The following is a 19,613-nucleotide window of genomic DNA, read 5'->3' on the forward strand; positions in this document are numbered from 1 at the left end:
TAAGTTTAAAAAAAATTTCGTTCAAGATTTATTTGTGCTATTTTTGTTTTTGTATTTAAAAATCTCGAGATTTATCTAAATCCACTTCGCTAAATCTCGGATTTGGGTTCACCTAGCCTAAATCCAAGATTTTCACCTACATATACTTTCAATGCGAGATTTAAGATAAATCTCGAGAATTATTCTAAATCTACTTAGCTAATGCCCAGTTGCGACTTATAGAATTTATCGACCTGATAGATTTATTGGGTTGCAAAAATGTCTTCCACTTATTTTTTAGCTAAAATGCTGATTGTGAACCATCCCTGGATTTTGTCAGATGATTTTTTAACTGAACTAAAAAGTTTCACTAGTGCAAGTGAGACAGCAATATGCGAGATGTTAAACTCGAACAATTATTTTATTTTTGTATTGTGTTGTGTATACTTATTATTCGTGTTTTAAAAATGGATACAAAAAAAGAGCAAGAGAAAAAAATTATGTAGAGGAAGAGAAAAATTCTCTGCATGTGGCAGTAAAAAAAAATGCCATAAGAAGTTGGGTTTTTGCACTGACAGACGGGGTGGTTTCTTAAGTTTTTCGACTCTAAATGAGTACCAAATAATCTTAAAAGTTGTTACACATACTGTTTCGAAACTCTGAATTTAATTTTGAAATCCAAGTCCTAGAATTCCTGTGAACTCGAAGAACAACTCTTGGCCGTGTTGTTATATTTCCTCAAATAAATCATCTTCAGAAATGAGGATGACCATATGACCAATCTAAAATTCTGTAATATTTTTTTTATTGAGTTGGAAATAATCGAATAATTTTTATAATCGTCACTTTCCAATTTCCTGTCAAAAGCAGTGTTGCCAGAGAATTTTAGAGGCAAGGAGCCGAATTTTAGAAATCTTGGAGCCAAAAATCGCCAATTTCAAAAATTGTTCATAAAACTCATATTAATGTATTTTGTACCATTTTTTAAATTTTTTTTTTTATCATTTTTTCCAACTTCAAATTAACTTAGATATACATACATATGATAACACAAACAAAAAATTAAAAAAAAAATAAATAAAACTCGGTATTAAATTTATCAGACTTCAAGTTAGATTCTTTAATTTTTATTTTAGTAATAAATAACAAAACAAATATACCTACATTGTGGAAAAGTGGAAACAAAATATGAGGCGTTCAGAACAATAATGGGTCAAGCCCAAGCTTTTTCTCAGAAACTGAAGGAACTTTTGAAATAAATGTTTCACAGATCGATATCTCCAAAATTTCTTTCTTTTATTTTATTTGACTTAAAACGAAACCCTTAATTTTTAAGACCTTAAAACATCCAACCTAAAGAGAAGTGGACTTCACCCATTATAATTCTGAACGCCTCATATATGAATGAAAATGGAAGTACATAGGTACATTCACAATTGCACTTTTCAGCAAGACGTGTCAGGTCAGATTCTACTTCGAAGACTTTTAAGGCGTGATCATAATAATCAAGTACTTTTATTATAAAAGTTTTTAATTTTGAAGGAGCCGAAAATCGCCAAATTGAAAACTTAAGGAGCCAAATTTTGATAAATCGGAAATCAGAATTTGAAGGAGCCAGAGAAAACTTGAAGGAGCCGGTTTGGCTATAAATAGCCGGTCCTGGCAACACTGGTCAAAAGTCATATTTTTCGTTAAAACTCGCTTTTAAAATTTATCTGGAAGAAAATGGTATTTTAGTTTATTGGCTTGTTTATTGCGGTTTTAAAACTAAAATTGGTTGGTGCAACCGATAAATGCCATTTTAAAATTTAACGAAGCAATAAATATTTAATAGTGTTTTGTGCAACTATGAAGATTTTTATTAAAATTTAAACTTTTAAGTGTTGTATTCTTTCATTCATTCACTGAACACCTTCATTGCCCACTAGGTCTGAATGATTTCATTCATTTCATTTCCATATCATTCCACTTCTGCCAAAACTCCGCCTCCTGTCCAGACAGGTGTCAAAATATTTTCATTTTGCTACACTCACGGAATAGAATTCAAGAAAGATTTTTTGTTGCATTTGCAAAATAAAAAATAAATCTCAAAACAATGTAGAAAATACTATTATTTCAGAATAGTATTAAAAAAAAACCACTGCAAAATTTAAAGTCTCATTTAAATTACTATCAACTTACTGCAACACAAAAATGAGTGGAAAAATAAATGCAGAAATTGAAAATTGTGTTCGCAATAACATCAATTGGCAAAATCTGCCAGTGCATCTAAAACAGGTATGAAAAACAATTAAAATCATCAATAATTAGATTAATTCTTATTATAAGATAAGTAGAAATATTATAAAATTATAAAAGAAATGTTTGGTCTATATAAAATTACCGTTTCATGGTTATTCTAGAAATCTAGCCATTAACTTTAATAACACCTGAATACCCCATTAAAGTGTTTTCGTGTTGTCAACGATAAAAAAATATGCTAGTTTTTTTTGTCGATTCTTTGACTCGTAGAATGTTCGATGTTTTTTTCTAATTCTATTTGTTTATAAAAACACACGACTTTTGTTGAACTGAAATTGTGTAGGTGGCCTTCAAATAAGAGAACACAATTTATTTATTAGAGCAAAGATTTTAGTCTAGAGTTGTTGTGGGTACTTTTTACATTAACCTTCGCTAGGTGTTTTTGGTTGTTGTTGATTGAAACCTTATACTCTTAGTTGAAGATTTTGTTTCAATTTGTTTCTTCTAATCTCAATAAAAAAATCAAGACTTGTCTGTCAATGGAGTAGTTAGTGGGGAAGAAGATTACTTTTTAGTTTATAATGCTTGCGCCTGCGACATGCTAACTGCTCTAAAAACAAGTTCAAAAAACTCACTTTACTTTTACTTTCTTAAGAACTTGAAACCGCATTCGGATGTGCCCCCTAAAAGGTTAAAAATAAATAAAAACTAATTACATCGATGGGGATCATAGTTGTTTTCATTTCTGTCTGTGCAATTAAATAATCATTAATTCTTGGAAAAATATTCATGAGGAAAAGGTTTTTTTTTATCTTGTAGAATTTCCAATACATTACCATATTTCAATAAGTTTATACTTACTTTTTAATTGTGTAGTATTTTGTTGGGAATGCCTAATACACTCATTATTATCAGCGAACAATATTTATATAAAAAGATAAGAAAAGTAAATTTGAACTAAAAATACAGATAAGTTGATGAGAATAACTTAATTCACACACATAAATGGTTTGGAATGTTTTTATTTGAATTTGCTACTGTTTTTTTTTTTTTTTTTTTTTTAAATGTCTGTAAACTTATTTTGAAAAAAAAAAAAAAAAAAAAAAAACAATTGAGCAAACAGATGCTTTGCCTGCCCGATGATGCATTTTATGATTTTAAAAAGTTTAACTTTTTCTGTTAACCGGATACACTGAAAAAAAGGTCGCTAGAAAAAGTTTATTCCTAAATGTTCGATAATGACTGCATGTGTACCTACTACTTTATTTCTATGCCTGTCATTGTGGGTTTCTATTGTAGCATTGTAGTCTTAAGTAAATCGTTTAATATTTTGACAAGAATTTTGAAAAATACACTTGATATTGTACTCCCCTTGCCATTACAATCCGATTGAATTTTGTGCTCCGTTTTCTACTGCCTTTCATAATTTGTTTTTTTCAGGAATTGAACATGAATTTATAGCCTTTGTCCTTAACTCCAACACGGTGGTTATTTTTTTCTAAAACAATAACTTTAAAATTAAATTTCTCAAAAACTATTTACTCAATCAACTTCATATAAACATCAAATTCAAGGAGTATATTTTAGCTTTTCAAAAAGGTATAGGACATTATAATGTGCTTTTGATTTTATTTAAAATTTTTTTCCCAAATGCCCTCCCGCGTGTATATATGTATGTAAAATGCCTGTAACTCAAAAAAGGGATCAGGTACGATTTTGAAATTTACAAATTTGCAATCCTGAGATCATTGATCACAACATCAGTGATGTCAATTCTGTTGGCAGTTTTATAAGGATTAAATAACACGCTCGATCAGCAAATAAATTTGATAGTTTGTTGCAATACGAAATTTTGAAAATATCTTCACAATATTCCATCATTTAGGTTAGAATGCAGATCGAGCTAAATGTAACCTTCCATTCGAAATTTAGACGACGTAAGATTTTTAAAAAAAATTTGTAGGAGACCTAAATTTTTGCTCGATATTCGCACTAGGCTTTAGATGTATTCTTTTCGACTCCAGTATCTACTGTTAAGTGCTCCTGGTTGGATTCAAGTCCTTTTCTTCTATAGAATGAAGGTGCTTGAATGCACTCAAAAGTAATAAAAAGTACTTGACAGAAGATGCTGCAGCCCAAATGAAGAGAGCCATGTCCTTGTCTAGGAGGTAATGATTTGATACGAAACACTAGAGCAATATTAAACGGCGATTGCAGCAAGACCAATATTTTAGATACATTTTTTGATATGAAAGCCGTTAATTCGTATAATTATTATTAAAAATTAATGGGGTTTAGGAGTCAAGTGGTTGCTGTGATCACATTGTGCACCGGCGCAAACTCGATCAGGCCGTGGAATCAAAAATTCCCTCCTTAACGATCTAAATGTTTATTGCCAAGGATAATTTTGACCTATAATACCCTGAAAATTTTGGGTAATTTCTTTCGTCTGTTGGGACGTGATCAGAAATCAACTTGATGTTTTTAATCCTTTTATCACGGAGGCACACACAAAGAGACGCTTTTTTTTGCTCTTTGCAAAGAAGTTATCATTTTTAATAAGTTCATCCATTTGCACTTCTTGTAGCTGCGATATACGCATATTAAAACTATTGTAATACAGAAGCTCCGTATCTCAAGTTAATGTTCAGCGAGTTTGAGCGATTTTCAACTACGTCAGAAATATTTTTATGATCGGAACCAAGATCATCCAAGAGAAATATTACAACAGTCACTCTTGTTTCTTGTACCCAGGAAATTGCTATTAAAAGTACTTTATTTTCATGATCAGAATCAAAAACCTCATAAGTGAAATCATGCAATCATTTTTGTATTCACAAAAAATAATGAAGTTTAAAGAATTTTTTTGAGCTAAGTTTAATATTTGTGCAATATTTTAAAACGATACGAATTTCATAATTAGTCTGAATATAAAAGATGTCCCTTTGATGTATATTACTACAACTTGTCTACTTAAAAACATTTAAGTAGCATACTTCCGAGAAATCCTTATGATTGAAGATAGTTTTTCATAATTTTTGGTAGGTTTTATATAAATAATACCTTTTCAACATCTCTCCAATTTTGTCCTTAATTTACAAAATTACTTTCATTCCTTCCCTGTGATAAAAATGGTTTTTGTTTTTTTTTTCTTCTTTATTTATTCATAATAATTAATTCAAAATAATGTTTTCAAATTCGAATGAATTGTCTCGTTAAGAAGAATTTTACTACTGTATCAATGCAGATTTATTTTATTTATAACAATCAATAATTACTTCTACCACAAATACATAATTTAAAAAATCCACACGTTAAGTTGTGTCTTGTTTGTTTTGTTGAGTAGAATCAATTTGAATTTATCATGTTTTATATTATAACTAGCTGACCCGGCGGACTTCGTACCGCATTTTTCTAGCATTTATTTCCAATTTTTGGCTTTGTAATGTGTTAAACTTTTCCAATATAAAAAAAAATCGGGCCACAACTTGATATATGGAGCACAAACATTAAATTGTATAAAGTATTAAAAAAAGCAAACCATTTGTTTGACAGCTATTATACTTTTAATTGGAATGTGTACGAAGTTTCATTAATATTATTATTAAGATATAACAACATAAATCTTCAGCGGAAAGCAAAATGGTGCTATGTTCTTAACAGATCCTATGGAGTTACAATAATTTTGCTTTCCAGGCGATATGTATGTTGTATGCATGCCACTGTTTTTTTTTTGTTATTGGCACGGGTTTTTTGCGTCAAATAGTAAAAAAATGTTTTTAAAAATAAATTCTTATGTGTCTCGAAATCCATTTAATCACTTGGAATCGCTACTAAAATTTGATATGTTTTTGGCTATTTAGGAATTTCAAAAAGTAGCGATCTTTTTTTGTAAATTGTACAAAACCCGACTTAAAATGAAAAGGTCCCGTCTATGCATACATCTAAATATTAAAATATTTTCTTAAAAAGATTAAATCATTTTAAATTAATGCGGAAATTGTATTAATAAATTGGTAGTTGAAACAATTTAAACAAATTTTAAGTTTCAGTCTATCATACCAATTTTCAACTGTGAGATAGCTTAGTGGTTAACAATTTTAATTAAGGAAATAACATTTTAAAGAGTTAAATCATGTTTGTTTTTATTAGCCTTGAATATGAGCTCTTTGAACCCCAAATATTTAATTTGCTCATAACTTTACAGCAGCGCAGGTCCAACTATAAAACAAACCCTGTCTCGAATGAACCTTATCAAACGCAAAAAATTACATAAAACTCTATACAGCCGTTCGGACTCCAAATATGGAATTTAACTATAACTTGACAACAGCGTCAAGTCTTTCGAACTCCAAATATGGAATATTTGCCCATAATTTGACAACAGCGTCACCTACCGCATACAATTATAATTTACAAAACATGGATGGACCTTATCACACAAACGAACTTTCACAAAAATCTGTCAAGTCTTTCGGACTCCAAATATGAAATTTGTCTATACATTCTTCGGCAACAGTGCCACCTACCGGGTCCAATTTATGAAAAAAAAACATGTTTTGAATGAATCAGACACAAAAAATTTCATAAAAATCTGTCCAGTCGTTCGTTCAAAATATGCAATTTCCTAGAACATGACAACAGCGCCACTAACGACTGTCCAGTCGTTCATTCAAAATATGCAATTTTCTTAAAACTTGACAACAGTTCCAAACTACTGGGTCCATCATGCAACAAAACTTGTCTCGAATGAACCTTGTCATAACACAAAATTTCACAAAAATCTGTCCAGTCATTCGACCCCAACTATGGAATTTGCATATAACTTGAAAACAGCGCCACCTACCGGATCAAATTGTAAAACAAAACCTGTAAAGGATAGACCTTATCACATACACAAAATTTCACAAAAATCTGTTATTCGACCCCAAATTTGGAATTTGCCTATAAATTGACAGCAGCGCCACCTACCGGGTCCAATTATAAAACAAAACTTGTTTCGGATGGACCTTTTCACATACATACATTTCACACAAAATTTCAGAAAAATCTGTCTAGTCGTTTAGGAGTAGGGTCACAAACAAAGGCACAGGAGAAATATATACAATAGATACAAACCATAACTCTGATTGATGACACCTTACATACTTTTGTTGATCGTTTAACTTCGGCACAATGGTTTGCACAAATATTTTTAATTTATTCAACGTAATTGTATTGCCTTTCGCGTAGTATTTCTGATCAAGAACATCTTGTTCTGCACGATTTGGAACAACCAATCCTAACTGTGCCAATGCTTTGCTCGCAATAATCAAACACGTGTCCTCAATGAAGATCAGAGACTGAATATACATTTTATTTGTGCAGTCCATATGTGGATTCAATGTCACAAGACGAATAATTATTTGTTTCACTCAAAATTATTATTATTTTGAAAGACTTACAAATTAAGCTTAGTTAAAATTTTTAAAAAGCGAGAGTGTTTTTTTACTCGTTCAAATTGACAGCTATGTAAGGATGCGCGAAAAGGTATTATTTTTTTTGATACAAACCATCTACATATAAAAACCTTTAAAACAAAACAAAAACTACCAAAATCGGACCAGCCAAACGCGAGTTTATCGGCCACACACACTAAACGAACTCATTTTTATATATAAGACTAGCTAACCCCACCCGCTTCGCTGAGTGCACTTTTAAAAAAATAGAACCTATTTGAAAATAAATTTAAACCGAAAAAAAAACTTGTTTATTGTAATGAACATTAACCAATTTATTGTAATCTAAGCAGATATTGGGCATTGTTAATGGAATAATGGCACTTGATTCTGAAGGCCGAATTACACTTCAAAGCAATTTTAACTGTAATGTAAATTCAAAAAATGAATTGATTCAAAGTGTATTTCCATGTATAAAGACAAATTACAAAAATCATGCTTGGCTTAGTAACGTGCAATAATGGCTGGTACAAATAAAAATGTTTCTGAAATCAATGCAACAATTTTTAACGATATAAACACACATTTTTTTCGCGAACAAATCGGTTGACCCTATCACAAATGAAAGCATTGTATTAAATTACCAAACGAAGTTTTTGAATTCATTGGATATACCAGGACTGCCGCCACATCATTTAGCGCGGAAAGTAGTAGCGCCCATTATAATGCAATGTACAAGACTTGTCTTGAAGAAGTTAATGGCTAATTGAAGCTACCATTTTTTGTGGAAAATTCAAAGGGGAAGATGTGTTGATTTCTCAAGGTCCAATGATTCTGTCAGATTTCCCATTTGAATTTAAGCGTCTTCAATTTTCTGTAACATTGGCATTTGCTATAACCATAAATAAGGTCTATCTTTAAAAATATGTGGTATTAATTTAGAGAATCCTGTTTTTTCTCATTGTCAACTACATATATGTTGGCTGTTAGCGAGTTAGAAAACCATATGCTATATTTACATATATCAAAGATGGAAAAACAAAAAATGGTGTGTATCAAAAAGCCTTGCCATATTATTAGTCCCAAGCAAAAAAATAAAATTTTTTGGTTCATGCTGCTGAATTTTTAAAGTTTTTGTCTAAATGTCTTAAACTTTTTTTCTGTCCCATTTACCTGCGCTTATCATGTTGATAAGGATTGCCTTAAAAAAAGTCAAAGAATTCATCCTTTTTGATACAAAATAACGTACAAAAAAGGATAAGCTCCAAAAGACGTTTCCTATGGAATTCATGCCGGGAGAATTATCAGACCCGTGCAATACTTAAATTTGTATTTCAAGGAATGACGTGACATTCTTAACTTTATGTAAGGACCCAGTCTTGCATAGATATAGAAGCTTCGAGCCTCGAGCCTATTCTGAAATCGTAGAATCAAAACGTTCCCAAGCTCATTTTTGTGTTGGTCTGGAGCCTTTCCTTGAAATAGCAAAACAGCACTAATTCTTTGCCGCCGGGTACAAAGGGGTCAAGTCAAAAAATTGCATTTTCGGGTTTAGATGAAATAAGAATAATCTCTTTTTTCTCTTTTATTTGGTTTTAAAAACATAAATTTAGAGCAACTCTTTCCTATTAAAATAGATTAGAGCAATCAATGCTCAAAAATTCATCGATTTTCATACCTCAACTTCAATCGCATTTTTTTTTTGCAAACTATCATTTACGACTTAACCCCTTTGTACCCGGTGGCAGAGAATTATCAGATGATGTTTTTTTTATTTGAATATCGTACTGCTTGTCTGGTCTTATACAAAAAAAAACTACTCCAAATCTTAGAACATTACGTACTGTCCAGAGGATCAGAGCTTCTATGTTTATGCAAGTTGCGATCCTTGCCATAAAGTTAAGCGCATGCCACGTTATTCCTCGGTACAAAAAAATAAGTATTGGACCGGTCTGGTAATTATCCGGGGTCGAGGCTCGAGGCTCGAAGCTTCTATATCTATGCTAGACTGGGTCCTTGCCCTAAAGTTAAGAATATCACGTTATCCTTTTTTGATTAGATTAGAGCAATCAATGCACCAGAAAGCGTTGGATCCCAATGAGTTTCTGCTTCAAGCAAATTCAAACCTTGACAGGCATCACAATATTCAAAATCAGACTATAAACAATAATAATTTTTTTTTTTAAATTAAGCTTAGTTAAACTTTTTAAAAAGCTAGAGTGTTTCTTCACTCGTACAAATTGACAGCTATGTGAAGATGGGAGAAAAGGTATTATTTTTTTTATACAAACCATCTACATATTAATACCTTTCAAACAAAACAAAAATTACCAAAATCGGACCAGCCAAACGCGAGTTTATCGGCCACACACACTTAACGAACTCATTTTTATATATAAGATTATTTGTTATAATTGTTATGATTCTGAGTGCTGCAACTAAATATATATTCGTAAGCAACGGGGAAATAACCAGTTTTACTACTCTTCGGTGTAATAGTTGGTTTTTCCATTTTATTTATTTTTATATTAGGCGTGTTTTTTCTACAACTCAGTAGCTACTCATTTTTTTATTTTATTCGAAAAACAATAAAAACAAATACTTAGGCTCAATTTATTCACTCTCCATTAAATTTAAAACCGTCATTAAAAAGGGGAAATTTTAAAATTTGTATGCGATTTGACAGTTTTTTAATTTTTAATGGAGACTTTTAATATAATGGAGAGTGAATAAATTGGGCCTTACTTGTGTAATTTGTATTATTGTTTTGCGAATAAAATCAAAAATGAGTAGCTACTGAGTATTAGAAAAAACACGTCTATTATAAACAGTATCTTCATGTAAATTTTTTTGAATTAATTTCAAATTCAAAACATATCGCACAAAATGAATTCCAATACTAAAAGAAGGCAGTAGTTGATGACTTCCATCATTTAAACTTAATATAAAAGTCAATTTACAAATAAAACACAGAGGAATAAAAAGATTACGAAGAATTTGAATATTTTTATAACAATTTTTTGTAAACACATTCGAGAAACTTTTTAACAATTGTGTACACGTATTTATTTGGCTAGTAAACAAAATGTGTTATAAACATTTGCATATCATTTTTTACTACTGCTACTCGTATAATAAAACAAAAGAGGAAAATTAAAAACTTGAATTTTTTTACTAAGTCTTCTTCATAAATAAACGAGCAGTTTGTTGAACCCTTAAATATCATCGACAGTTTTTATGATTTATGAAAGATAACAAACTTAAAAAGATATATTGAAATCAGAATTGTTACCCGCTCCCAAAAATGACTGAGCTGATTCTCTTTATTTCGGGAAACTATGTAACTTGAATGTCAATAAAATAAAATCAAGACGTTGTTCGTTCATGTAAAAAATATCTCCTGAATCGGTAGGGTAAAAAAAGTGAGGATCTGCTGAATATGAACCAAATGATAAAGACGTAATTTCTAATTCTTTTATAGTAAATTTCTTTTACACGCTGCCTTACTTTAAACAAAGCGACGGTTTTGCAGCGACACCGATAAGAAACGTTTCTGTATGGACACTCATACAATATGATATCTTCAAAGAACGCATTAGTTTGAAAAGCCTTAAACCTGACATTTGTGGGTGTTAAAAAACTGCTGCAAATCACTTCAAATATGAATGAGAGCCTTTTTATCAAGTAGCTAGTTTCTTTTCATAACTTCGCAAGTAATTCATAAAAACTTGATCTAAAAAAGTATTGGCTTCCTTTGAAAATAATCAAACAAATAGTACGATGGTATAGAAGTCCAAAACTGTACAAAAATGTACATAATTAGTTTTATAAAACGTCATTTAACTATCAACCACTAAATTTTGGAACATAAAATTCCTACCAACCTTTCTGTTTCTCTATGTACAGTTCGAACCATTTCTTTGAACAGATATACAATTTTAAGTGTGTTCGATTTTTTAAAAATTTGTTTGTTATCGAAATTGCGTTAATTTACAAAACAAAAACAACATTCTTTCAAATCATTTCATAATGTTTTCAGAGTCATTTAACAAATTTATAAAATTAGAGATTAAAGATCGCAAAACAAAATTCTCATTTAGCACAAAAAAGTCTATTTTTGTCATATTTACAAAACATATTATTTGAGGGTGAAAGTTTAGTCAATTAATAAAGCAATTTGCTGGTCATTTATGATTTAAATTTTATTTTCACTTAGAGATTATATTGATTGTAGTCTAGCCATGATTATGCTTAAATATGGTGATCATACAGCTCGTCCATTGATAACATTCAGTTAGGGAAAAACTGCAGAAGTAGTCTAGTGGCTTTGCCACTTCAATCCCTAATTCAGTAAAAATGTATTTCTTTTTTATATTTTCAAGACGTTCTCAAACAAATAGACAAATGGTAACTTGATTCAAAAATATTTAAATTAAATTTATTATGTGATATTAATTAAGTGATTTTTCTTTGTTAAATTGTATTTGTTTTCCCTTGCAGATCCTACATAACAACCAAAAGGACTATGAACGTTACGTTTTCAACTACAGTTTAAAAAATCAACTTCGACATCGAGGAAATTTAGGTAAATATTCCAAATTATCCATTTCTATTCTATGATCTTAAATTTTCATATTTTTTTTTTTGTTTCTAGCTCGAAAAGTATTTCGCAATGAACAACGCTACTATGAATTACTTGTGCAAAAAAGTGTCAATTGTCTTTGCCTATTTCCATATCATTTGGCTGACATAATAACTAAAGGATTACGAGTAACACCATTCAATTATTATTTGGATGTTATCAGTACTTTGGTTAAAAATGATAAAAGTTATGATACTTTGCCAAATTTTACTGCTGCAGATTGTAAGTAAATCCCCTTATTCTCAGGGCCTGGTAATAATATTATGATTCTTTTTCCTAGGTCTAAGGGTTCTTGGCATTGGTCGCAATGAATATTTGGCATTAATCAGCGATCTCAAAACAAATACGTCCAAGTTGCTTTTTAGCAAACCCAATCCGATGACATTTTTGCCCAAATTCCCAGTCAGAATTAATATTGAACCATGGTGGAAAGTTGAAGTTGGCTATGTTTTAGAAAGTGATATTAGGGTAAGATACTTAAGGGTCTTCTTTGATTTTCTTTTAATCAAAAATGTTTCAAATAAAATTTCAGTATGTAAACGATGCTGAGAGAAGTCTTATTGACGATTTGATTGATTTTGGCTCTCAAACAGCTGGAAAGTGTGATTATGCTGTCATTCATAGTCTTTATAGGTTTGTAATATATCAATTTATCAATCTAAAAACATTTTGGTAAAAACTATATGATCTTATAGAAAAGGTCTTATCTATTTGGATGTTCCAATAAGTGGAGAAGATCGAATATGCATTCCACCACTTCGTAACTTTGTAATGAATCGCGTTAGTGGCGATTATTTTGAAAATCTTCTTTACAAAATCTTTGTCAGTACCGATGAACACATGACCATGTCGGAATTATCAAACATGCTCCAAATTGACTTGGATACTGTCAAACAAGCAGTATCACTTTTCTGTCGTTTAGGATTTGCTAAAAGAAAGGATCCACTCGATGATAGTTTCACAGCAGTTTATCATGCAAGTTGGGATAAGAATAATCGTGAAACCCACCAGGATGATCGTCCACAAGTAACCCCACTTAATTATCATTCTCTTTTGATCAATGAAGAAGGAACAGGTCTGATAACCCAAGAAAATAGTCCAAAACAACAAAAAGACAATAATTCCATTGAATATGTTTCGGATGAGAATAATAGTGATTTTTCATTTCCCAACGTACCGACACCTTCGCCGGTACAAGAAACAAAACGAACACCTGACAAAGGTAGTTCAGAGAATGAATTGAGCTCGGAATTGGAAGATGTGAGTGATGCTATTGCAAATAAATCTGCTGCGAAAGAGAGTCCTAGTCCGAAGAGTGGAAAACGTGTTGGATTTTTGTTCGATTCGACATTAACGGCATTTTTGATGATGGGTAATTTATCACCGGGATTGAAAAATCATGCAGTAACTATGTTTGAGGTGGGCAAGTTGTGTGATGAGAGTATGGATACATTTTTAGCTGAGTTGGAGAAAGTATCTTTACTCGATGCAGAAGGAGAAGGTGATGTTAGCAGATATTTTGCTCATGCTGTAAGAATTTATATTTTAAATATCCATTCGAAATGAAATAAGAAATGTATTCTGTCTTGTAGATTATTTTGAGATCAACTATAATCGCTTTGAGAAATATACTTCCTGGCGGACTGGATCTGCTACGTTTAGAATGTTTGGAAAGTTTGGATCATAAAACTAGAGATCGACTTTTGGAAAAGAAATACAAGTAAGTTCATTTTTTATTTTGTTAATTGTTTTTTTTTTTTCCCCTATGAATGGAGAAAATATCCGTTTAGATGTAGAGATGCAGATAAGATTATCTTAACTTATTAGTCAGGCTATTCGTATTTCCTCTCAAGATCTAGAACTTAAAGGTTATTTAAACGCAATAGAATACAGACTGCGTATTTGTCCATTGGAATTATGTAAATTTTGTTATTGGATTTTTATCATTCTCTTTAGGTAATTGGGGTGATTGACGATACTTTAGATAATTTTCTTTGCTGATTGCAGTAGGTGCTTATCCAACGTCATGATTTTTGCTTCGTTAGAGTCGCTTTCGTTTGAAGAAAAGTTTATTGCTGATTCTAAGGGTTTTTTTTTAATTATTTCTTGCTCCTTCATGCGAGATGGTGTACTACAAAATATATTCGATGACTAGTTGGACAAGCTATGTATGTACATACATTAGGGTGGTCCTTATTTAGGACATGTAGTTGGATCCATTACGTTGGAAATACTGAAAAAAATGTTTCCTAATTTGTTTCGATTTTTATTTGACGCCCGGATTCAACGTGAAATTTTCATGTGGGGTTTTCCGGATTGTGCCGGGAGACTAGGCAGTTGCAATAAAAATTCGCAAAAATTAGAGAATTTTTTTTCGCTATTTAAAACTAATTGATGGCTATTCCACGGTGAATTTTGGCAAAAAGCAATATAAGGACCACATAGATCAGTTCTTTTGTTGACTGGCTTATTCTGCTTTTTCTCTTCAACAAAAGATGAAGGCGTTGGAAGGCATAGTTGGCTTTTCTTAGGACCGAACAAAAATGTGGGTTGAATATAAGAAGCTCGTTAAAGTTGATTTCGATATACTTGGCATTGTTTTTGGCTAGCAATCAGGTCCATTTGGGAGTTCAGTATAATACTTTTACAGTTAAAAAACTCCGTCTTGTTTTCCTAATGGATTTTGATGAATTTATCCAACTATTGTTGCATACTGGCAGTTTGTTAAATTATTATAACATTCCGTTCTAACTGTTATATCACCACTTTGGAGGTGGAAGAACTAGCAGTTTTGTACATATGAATTTTTTAATAAAAGTACTAATATCTTATCGTACAGTAAGATTGCATTTAAAGAAATTTCTGCAATGGCAACATTTCTACAATGGCAATAGTCAAAACTGGATAATTGTTACAGTGAGTCGGTCGGGTCTCAGTGAACCGGGATTTATAAAGAACAAAATGGGAAATAAATCAGCCAAAATAGTTCATCACTTCAGCAAATTAATGTCTTCATGATCAAAATTGATAGTTGGTTTTAAAACATCTGATTTATATAAAGTGTGTCTTTGCGAATAAGACTTACTCCCCTGGTTCGCGAATGAAATTTTATTAAAGTGGCCGTAAAACATTTTGAATTTCATTCGCAATTTTTGATGGTTTGGGGATCATTTATTTGCTACACAATTTCCCTTTTGGTTTCTGTCTCTCCCTTACTTTGAACTATAAGGAGCCGCTAAATATGACTTTTGCTAAGAATCATCAATTTCCTTTAGTATTTTTTCGCTGAATCTCCGCCTTGTAATTACTCCGTGGTAGAAAGACTGTCTACATCCTAGTAATCCCAGTTATCAACAGTTAAAAACCCTGCGTGACGGTTGGACATATTTTTACTTGTAATGCATGTGAAAAACTCTAATGTCAACTTGCATACAAATTCGAATTTATCTTTACAAGATATTGCCAGAACTAGTTTGAAGAAGTCGGTATTTAGCACATTCGCCTCCCGAAAACTTGTACATGTTTGGAATAGTTCGGTCAGCTATTTTCCAGTTTCTTTTCGAGTATTCCTAATAACGACAATGTGTATGCATGTCTTTTGGGTATAGTACGTTGAAGCTTAAAAAAACTTCATATACAGGGTGTCCCAAAAGTAATGGATCAAACGAAATATGCTGATAGGCCTTATTAAGGGCTCTCAGAATTTGGTAACTTTTTCATCCCAAGTCCTTACGGTTTTCGATTTAATGCAATTCTTGTGAAATTTCGAAAAATCCCTACTTTGCAACAGTATATTGCTTCCTGCGCCCACCATTGATTTTTGTTTTTTAAAATTCTTTTACAAAAACATTGCCAAATAATTAGGAACAATTTATTAATCAAAATATTTTGTATTCCATACTCCATTTCGCTGCAAATTAACTAACAGTTTCAAGTTTTATAAAAAATCACTTTCTAACTTTTTTTTGATAGCAACACCGCAAAAAAAAAATTGTATGGTGTGTGGATTGTTTATTATTTTAAAAAGTTGCCCTGTTATTGCAGTTTTCAAAAAAGTATAAAAGTTTCCAAAGTTGCAGTTATATCGCAAAATATTACAATTTGAATTCAACAAAACAGGGTTTTTCAGAACAAAAAACAACCAAAAATAAACACATTTTCTCGAACTGTTATTTGTTTATTTTTCTTTGTACAAAAGCCTCTATTTTTGTTTGTATTTTTGCTCTGAAAAACCCTGTTTTGTTGAATTCAAATTGTAATATTTTGCGATATAACTGCAACTTTGGAAACTTTTATACTTTTTTGAAAACTGCAATAACAGGGAAACTTTTAAAAATAATAAACCATCCACACACCGTACAAATTTTTCTTGCGGTGTTGCTCTGAAAAAAAAAGTTAGAAATTGATTTTTTATAAAACTTTAAACTGTTAGTTAATTTGCATCGAAATGGCGTATGAAATAAAAATTTTTTTGATTAATAAATTGTTCCTAATTATTTGACAATGTTTTTGTAAAAGAATTTTAAAAAAACAAAAATCAATAGTGGGCGCAAGTAGCAATATACTGTTGCAAAGTAGGGATTTTTCGAAATTTCAGAAGAATTGCATTAAATCGAAAACCGTAAGGATTTGGGATGAACAAGTTACCAAATTCTGAGAGCCCTTATATAGGCCTATCAGCATATTTCGTTTGATCCATTACTTTTGGGACACCCTGTAGAATAGTAAATTAGGCTAGATTCATAACTATTAAGAAAATTTTCAAACACTTTCATTTGTTTTGTACGGTGCTTGGTCAATGAATCTTTCAATGTTTGCTAAAAAATCATCATCGAATGTGTAATTATTTTTTGATGAAAATTCACACTCTAACTTATATACCCCAAAAGAAATAAGTACAGAGGTTTAAAAAATCGGACGTGGTAGGTGATAAATTGATTTGGATGTAACTAACAACTATTGTAAAGCCTCAATTTATCAATTCATCTGCATTACTTTAACTGTCTTTTATTAGTTATTGAATTTTAGTCGTAGTTTGACCGTTGCCTATTTATCGAATGGACTTTAAAACCTGATTGGATTCGCCGTAGAGCACTATTATAAATTGCTGTTCCACTCTATTTACTCTTTCATTTATTTAACTTTGGCAACAGATCTCTTATTTGTTTTTTTTTTTTTTTTTATTCCCGTTTCGTTCTACATGTGACCTACACACGTCATGGAAAAATAAAATATTTAAATAAATTGTTTGCCTTTCTCTCGATGACGTCAAATATTTATACTCAATACTTGTGAATTACCCACGGCATCATAAGTGAACAAATCAAATATATGTGTATTGAAACATGAATATTAAAATAAGTGGCTACAAATCCGATGGCGCCAATCAACACCTTGTGTTTTAATTTTTTTTAGCAGTTGGCTTTACTTTCCCCACAAAATCAACATAAATTTTTAGCCAAGGCTAATTTCTTGAATAAATTTCAATTAACTTGATATGACGAGTGTTGAAACAGCCGTTAAATTCACACACCTGAATAACTGAACTAGGTTAAAGAAACATTTTGGCGAAATATAAATATTTAATAAAAAAAATCAACGAAATCAAACCTAAAACATTTTGTACATATTTATATTGACATAATTATTTATTGAAAATAATTAAATAGACGACTGAGTCGAACGAACTTGTTCGTAATTATTGAGGCATACGTTCCTTTATAAAACAAAACTAAAATTAAACTTAAAAACTTTAACATTTATTCCCAAAAAGATTGTAGATAATGTATCTTCGTATATCGACTCATAAAATTATGAGACCAATTATAAAATTTTTTTTAACGAAATACGAATGATTTTTTGTTTTTTTTTTCAATTTTCTTAAGAAATTCGCTAATTAAATATAAGGTATATTCACCATATTTAATTAGGTGTTTCTAATTGCAAACAATCTGTTATCATTGTGAATTCTTAACTGAATATGTGTTTGATTAAGTACATATTATATCGATTGAATTCAAATTATCACATATTTATGTGATAAATTCATAATTGATCAGTCATTTACATTTGAAATTCATCTAATTTGTTTCATCTCCGTCCCATACAGCATGACTGTGATACAATGGTGTAGTTGGGGTTGTAGCTTGTAGCGCAAGTTGAAAAATTCTCAACTTTTTGCTCAGCTGCCGCCAACTTTTGTAGGGTTTTCCCTCAGTAAAATTTTGACAGTACTATAAGCTACAGCCACAGCTACACTATTGTATTCAGCCAGTAAGGTCTTGTAGAGGGTCTCCTTGGTTCTTTGAGAGAGAAAATAGCAATTGGCAAGAGTAATTCTTGGCTTTATCTGCAAACTTATGTCATTGTGAGGTTAAAGTGCCACTGGTGTTGACTTCTGACATGAGCGCAATTGCTTCAAACACGACTTTAAAGAGGTTGTATGGTAGCGCATCGTCTTGTTGCAAACCTTTCTCGACATCAAAGCCTTCAGAGATATTCTGGCCGACTTTGACGGAAGCAAACGAGTTTGGAAAGTATACAGACACGCAATATGACCTTATATAGCTCGTCTTTTTTTTTTTAGGAGTGTGAAGATTGTAGATTTTCCTCGCCTAAAAAGGGCCGACAAAATTTTATATCCGATGTTGATTCGATGATATATCAAAGCGTTTCCCTTTTTGTAGACGGGGTATACTATGCCAAGTTTCCATTCAATGGGCATACCTTCTTCCGACCATTATTACAAATGAGTTGGTATATATGCTCCTGACCAGATCATCTCCCGATGTTTTAAAGAATTCGGCCAGTAGGTTACCCGCACCAGCAGTGCGATATTTTGGGCTGATATTCTTGTGTGGTTTGTTTCACCCTTTGGTAGAATTTTCTGATGTTACCCCTGTTATAGCATCTCTCGATAAAATCGACCGCTTGTCATTCGTATTGTCTATTTTTCCGTTTTAAAAATAGACACCGCCCTAATCTAAGTTCATAATGTGTGTACGTGGTTACAATCTAAAAGCACTCCAGACGCTTATGTGTAAATTTTCTCGTACTTTACAATTCTTAATGTGATTCAACTTAATTAATAAGTTAGTCACGCAATATATGGTTAAATGTTGAAATGCAACTAAATATTATTTTAAAATTATTGTTATAAGTACCATAGTTCCAATTCCAAGCATTGATATAAGCTAAGCATCACATTTTGAACAAAAAAAAACTCATGTTGATATCTAAGTTCGATTAAAAATTAGTTGGACAAAAAATTATACATTTGCCTAAGATAATCCAATATTTAAAAAACACGTTGC

General features: G+C 31.2%; 1 protein-coding gene across 2 annotated transcripts in view; it reads left to right on the plus strand.

The window, feature by feature from the left end:
- The first annotated feature begins 1,986 nt into the window (after nt 1-1,986).
- The window catches only part of LOC129921328 (protein FAM91A1), a 31,489-nt gene continuing 13,862 nt past the window's right edge, over nt 1,987-19,613 (plus strand). The window contains exons 1-7 of one of the 2 annotated variants that reach the window (XM_056003128.1): nt 1,987-2,256; nt 12,159-12,243; nt 12,313-12,522; nt 12,581-12,768; nt 12,833-12,933; nt 12,996-13,830; nt 13,893-14,020. In XM_056003128.1, the coding sequence (XP_055859103.1) occupies nt 2,173-2,256; nt 12,159-12,243; nt 12,313-12,522; nt 12,581-12,768; nt 12,833-12,933; nt 12,996-13,830; nt 13,893-14,020 (1,631 nt within the window). In that variant the 5' untranslated portion in view covers nt 1,987-2,172. Of the gene's footprint in view, nt 2,257-11,942; nt 12,066-12,158; nt 12,244-12,312; nt 12,523-12,580; nt 12,769-12,832; nt 12,934-12,995; nt 13,831-13,892; nt 14,021-19,613 lie in introns of those variants that run through there. The other variant, XM_056003129.1, reaches the window with a different exon arrangement.

This window comes from Episyrphus balteatus, chromosome 1, assembly GCF_945859705.1.
Source record: "Episyrphus balteatus chromosome 1, idEpiBalt1.1, whole genome shotgun sequence".
Classification (NCBI taxonomy): domain Eukaryota; kingdom Metazoa; phylum Arthropoda; class Insecta; order Diptera; family Syrphidae; genus Episyrphus; species Episyrphus balteatus.